At 31.3% G+C, this 5,256-nt stretch overlaps 1 protein-coding gene across 1 annotated transcript in view; it reads right to left on the minus strand.

Moving 5' to 3' along the window:
- Positions 1-4,802: 4,802 nt before the first annotated feature.
- The window catches only part of HELRODRAFT_173799 (hypothetical protein), a gene marked incomplete at both ends in the record, with an annotated part of 3,599 nt that continues 3,145 nt past the window's right edge, over positions 4,803-5,256 (minus strand). The window contains one exon of the mRNA XM_009020395.1: positions 4,803-4,859. Coding sequence (XP_009018643.1) covers positions 4,803-4,859 — 57 coding nt within the window. The remainder of the gene's footprint in view (positions 4,860-5,256) is intronic.

Here is a 5,256-nt window from a genome sequence, read left to right on the forward strand (position 1 = left end):
TTCAACTGGTCATCATCATCATCATCATCATCGTCGTCTTCATCATCATCATCATCATCATCATCGTCATCATCATCGTCATTGTCGCTCACACACACTCACATACATGACACACACACACACAACCACAATCACACACAACTCGGCACTCAAACAACAAAACAACTTTGAGACGTAATTTGAGATCATTTATTATATACTAGAATGGAAGTGGATTTTGGAAAGTGAGAGAGAGAGAGAGAGAGAGAGAAAGAAAGAGAAAAAGAGAGAGACCAAGAAAGAAAGAGAGAGACCAAGAGAAAAAAAATCGAGAAAGAGAGACAGTGAAAGAGAGAGAGAGAGAGTGAAAAAACGAAGAAAGAGAAAAAAGAAAGTAGACGAAAAAAAGATAACGCACAATTAAAAGCATATGGAAAAGGCGAGACAAATTAAAAATACACACAAAAAATTAAATAAAACAGAAGCCAACATGATGATTCAAAAAAGATAACAGAAAATGAGAGCAAGAAGGAATAAGGAATAAGAGAGAGGAGAAAGAGAGAGAAAGAGAGAGAGAGAAAGAGAGAGAGAGAGAAATGTATATATATATATATATAGAAAAAGTTATACAGAGTGAAAGAGAGAAAGGAAAAAGAATGAGTCCTTAAAAGCTTTTTTACCCGCAATGGAATTCTGCTTGTATTTTTTTTAAATCAAAATTCTGGTCCCGTTACTTCATGCAATGAGTTATTTTTAATTTTTAAAATTAACGAACAATCAAAATAACAAATACCACTAGTAGAACTTCTATTGCTACTACTTCTACTACTACTAAAAGTAGCGTATATATATATATATATACATATATATATATATATATATTTTTATTTCATCAAATCAAAACAAAGAAATCAAAGAAATGATATCAATGGAAAGAAATGATCTGGAAATCGAAAAGAAAATATGTAATAAAATTCTCTTGTAATAAAAATTATTAAATTATATATATATATATATATATATATATATATATATATATATATATATATATATATACACACATGTATTTCTTCGCTTTAATTTCAAAAGCAAGGAAATGAATTGCGATTTTCAAATGCTTCCTTGTATTAAAAAAAATGTCTGAAATAAATTATAATATACATATGTATATATATATATATATATGTATATAAATGTCTGAAATAAATTATAATATATATATATATATATATATATAGATATGAATATATATATATATATTTATATTTACATATTAAAGATACATATGAAATATATATAAATACGTATGTATGTGTGTATTGGTATCAAGAAACAATGGACAAATGAGTTTTAAATATTAAAATGTAATATCATAACAATATAGACCTACACACACATAGTTTAAAATATATTAAAAATTGTACGAGTGTGTGCGTGAGCGTGTGTGCGCTTGTGTGTGTGCGTGCATCTCTTTTAAATGTATTTCATTGAGTTGAGAATCCCCATCATATTTTGATGCATTTGTTGAATTCAAGCTGTGCGATGTCCAGAAATTATATGCAATTTCCTCTCATTTATACACATACAAACACACCACTCACTCACTCACTCACTCACAAAAAAAGAAAAAGAAAGAGAGTGAGAGAGAGAGAGAAAGGGAGAGAGAGGAAAAAAGAAAAGGTAAATATGTATGTATAAACGCATCGCGCGTACATTACGTAAGATAGACAGAGATTACACATGCATTTGGAGCCGGTTATTGCAATGCAAGACTAGGTAGGTTTCTTCGAACATTAAATAAACCACTGCCCGCCCAGTTGCAAGGATCTTTAGATGTTCTTATGCCTTAATTTTAATCTAATATAACATTAGCAAATATTTTGGGTTTTCATTGTTATGCTACCTCAAATGCATACATTACATGTATCAAGTAAAATGATGCAAGGGATAAACATCTAGTTATATTTTCGTGATATTTGTTTTATGTATGTATATAGAGTGTTAGTTTGTATGTGTATGCATGCATGCATGTGTGTGTTTATGCGTGTATGTATGTATGTTTGTGTGTGTTTATGCGTGTATGTATGCATGTATGTATGTGCTTATGTGTGAGTGTTTATGTATGTTTGTACGTACGTATGTCCGTTTATGTATGTTTTCCTTTTTGTTTGCATGTTTGTTCAGCTTCGTACGTCATCATTGTTTGTTCTGACGTCACTCAGATGGGATGAAGGTTCAAGTGTGTGCAAGTGTGTGTGTATGTGTGCGTGAGTGCGTGTGCGTTCGTGCGTGTGTGTGTGCGTGTGCGTGTGTGTATGTGTGTCTGGAAGTGCTTTTGTGGTTTCAGATGCTCGTATGAATTAGTTTGCTTGTTTGTGTTCTTGTACGTGTGTATGTTTCTTTACGTTCCGTTGTGTTTGTATGTATATTTGTATGTATCTTTTTATACGCGTTTGTTTGTATGTTTTTATATGTCTGTCTGTTTTGTATGTTGCTTATGTTTGTATGTGTATAAGTTTGTATCAGTGAGAATCAGTGAGAATGTTTCTAAATGTGTTTTCTGGTGTGTGCGTGCGTGTGTGTGCGTGCGTGTGGTGTGGTGTGTTTTGTTATTATAACTTGTGTTTGTAGACAAGGTGTAAAAACGTTCCACTAGATTTTTGGCAAAGTTTATATTTATAATACAATTTAATGCAATTTCTGGCAAATATGCTTTTCATTAATTTCAACTAAAACAAAAAAACACACACACACACGCATACCTAAGCAAGATTCTAAACAAATTTAAAAATACACAAACTACATAAACTTACTTACATAAAATTAAACATTGATTCAAATTACCTCATATAATACAGTTAAAAGTACAATACATTTATTCATACCAAAATACCTTATAATAAATAAATGAAATAAACCTATAAAAATGTATGTTTGTTTGCGTGTGTGTATGCTTGCATGTGTATGTATGTATGTATATGTGTCTGTGTGAGTAGGTGTGTGTGTATGTATGTATGTGTGTGGGTGTGTGTCTATGTATGTTTGTTATAGTGTTATTTGTGTGTGTTGTGTGTGTGTGTGTGTGTGTGTGTGTGTATGTGTGTGTGTAGATGGATAGGTAGTAAGTAAGGGTAGAGTTGAAACATAATAAACTTCACGATGAAGTCCCAGCTTTATTTTATCGCTACTGTGTTTGAAGAATTGTTAATGTAATTAATTATACCATAATAACTTTTGTATTTATTAGTACGTTAACAGCTGTAGGGCCTTTTGTATACTTTTTGTATTTGTGATAATTTTTTCATACAACGGTTATTATTATGTAAACCAGGAGTGGGCAAACTTTTGATGTAAGGGCCGCCTTTAGAAATATACTACCTTTGAAGGGCCGCATATGTATTTAAATAGCAAATTTTTTCGACAGGGGGGAGAATTTTTTATGATTTGTAGTTTTTTTGGTCATAATGTTTGGCTGACCAGGTTTTTTTTGGGGGAGGGAACAAAACCTCACGGGCCGCATGCGGGACCGTTGTTGGCCCACCACCCCTGGTGTAAATTGTATTTTTTTTTAGTATTTTTTTTTGGTATGTTTATCATTGATATCCAACTAATTCATTTTTGTTAAGATCGTTTCAACTTATATACTTATAACTTATTTGTGTTGGGTGTGCACACACATATTCACACACTCACTCACACCCACACACACACACACGACCACAGAAGATGGAAGCAAAGACAAGTGAATACCGTAAGAACAAAGAATAATAATTACTTCTCGGCATCACGTGTCAGGCTTTATTTACAGTTCTATGCATGTCTCTATTATCGCTCGCCTTCACTATTTTGTACTCTTATTATCCATTATGTGTGCTTGTGTGTATGATTGTATGTTTGTGCGATTTTATGTTTGTGTGATTGTATGTTTGTGCGATTGTATGTTTGTGCGATTGTATGTTTGTGTGATTGTATGTTTGTGTGATTGTATATTTGTGTGATTGTATGTTTGTATGTTTATAACGCCAAACATAGGTATGATGATGAATCAAAATCATTTGTTGGATCAATGTAAATAACAATAACACCATACATCTTAACCGTTCTATCGCCACCTCGTCGCCAACTTACTTGCCACCACCGACCACAGAGTCATTCTTCAAATTAATTTAATTAATTGAAACTTCTGATAATAGGAATTTAATTGATCTTTCTCTACTCAATTTAATCTGCGCTAAATGCATGTATCTAGTTTAAAAAAAAACACACAAACAAAAAATTACAAAAATACAAACGTTAACATACAAACAAGCAAACAAACCACAACCTGCATGTACCTAGTTTTAAGCAAAAACATACAAACAAACAAATACAAAAATACAAACGTTAACATACAAACAAGCAAACATACCACAACCTGCATGTACCTAGTTTTAAACAAAAACATACAAACAAACAAATACAAAAATACAAACGTTAAAATACAAACAAGCAGACCAACACAATTGAAATCATTGTCCACTTCATAACCTTTAGAGGAGTGAGTATGGTGGTGCGAAGCATTAAGATGATGAAATCCACTATCACTTCAAATTTTGTGTGTGTGTGTGTGTGTATGTAAATGTTTGTGTGCGTGTATACATACTTCATACCTACATACATACATACATACATACATACATACATACATACATACATACATACATACATACATACATACATACATACATACATACATACATACATACATACATACATACATACATACATACATACGAAACGAAACGAAACGAAACGATCTTTTATTTGCTTCCCAAAAATAATAATTAAGAAGGCAGGATGATTGTGATCGAGCTCATGATGAGCTCATCTTGCACAGCCACCTTATCACAAATAAAACAGATGTAAGAAAATTAGAAAAAATGTTTTCAGTTAGCTTAATTAAAGTCATATTCTGTAAATATATATACACGTACATACATATATACATATATATACATACACATACATATACGCATACACATACTCATATATAAATCATCGAGATCAACAGAACAATGTTACATTAAATAATCATTTAATGTTAGTTTGAATTTATAAGTTTACAATTCAATTTGGTTACAAAATTTAATGTCAATTGAGTTTACAATACATATATATACATACATATATACATACCCATATATACATACATAAACAAATATATATAAATCAAATATTAACAAAATAAATTTTATCCATGTACGTACATATACACTCACGCAGACACACATATATGCC

This window comes from Helobdella robusta, assembly GCF_000326865.2.
Source record: "Helobdella robusta unplaced genomic scaffold HELROscaffold_27, whole genome shotgun sequence".
Taxonomy (NCBI): domain Eukaryota; kingdom Metazoa; phylum Annelida; class Clitellata; order Rhynchobdellida; family Glossiphoniidae; genus Helobdella; species Helobdella robusta.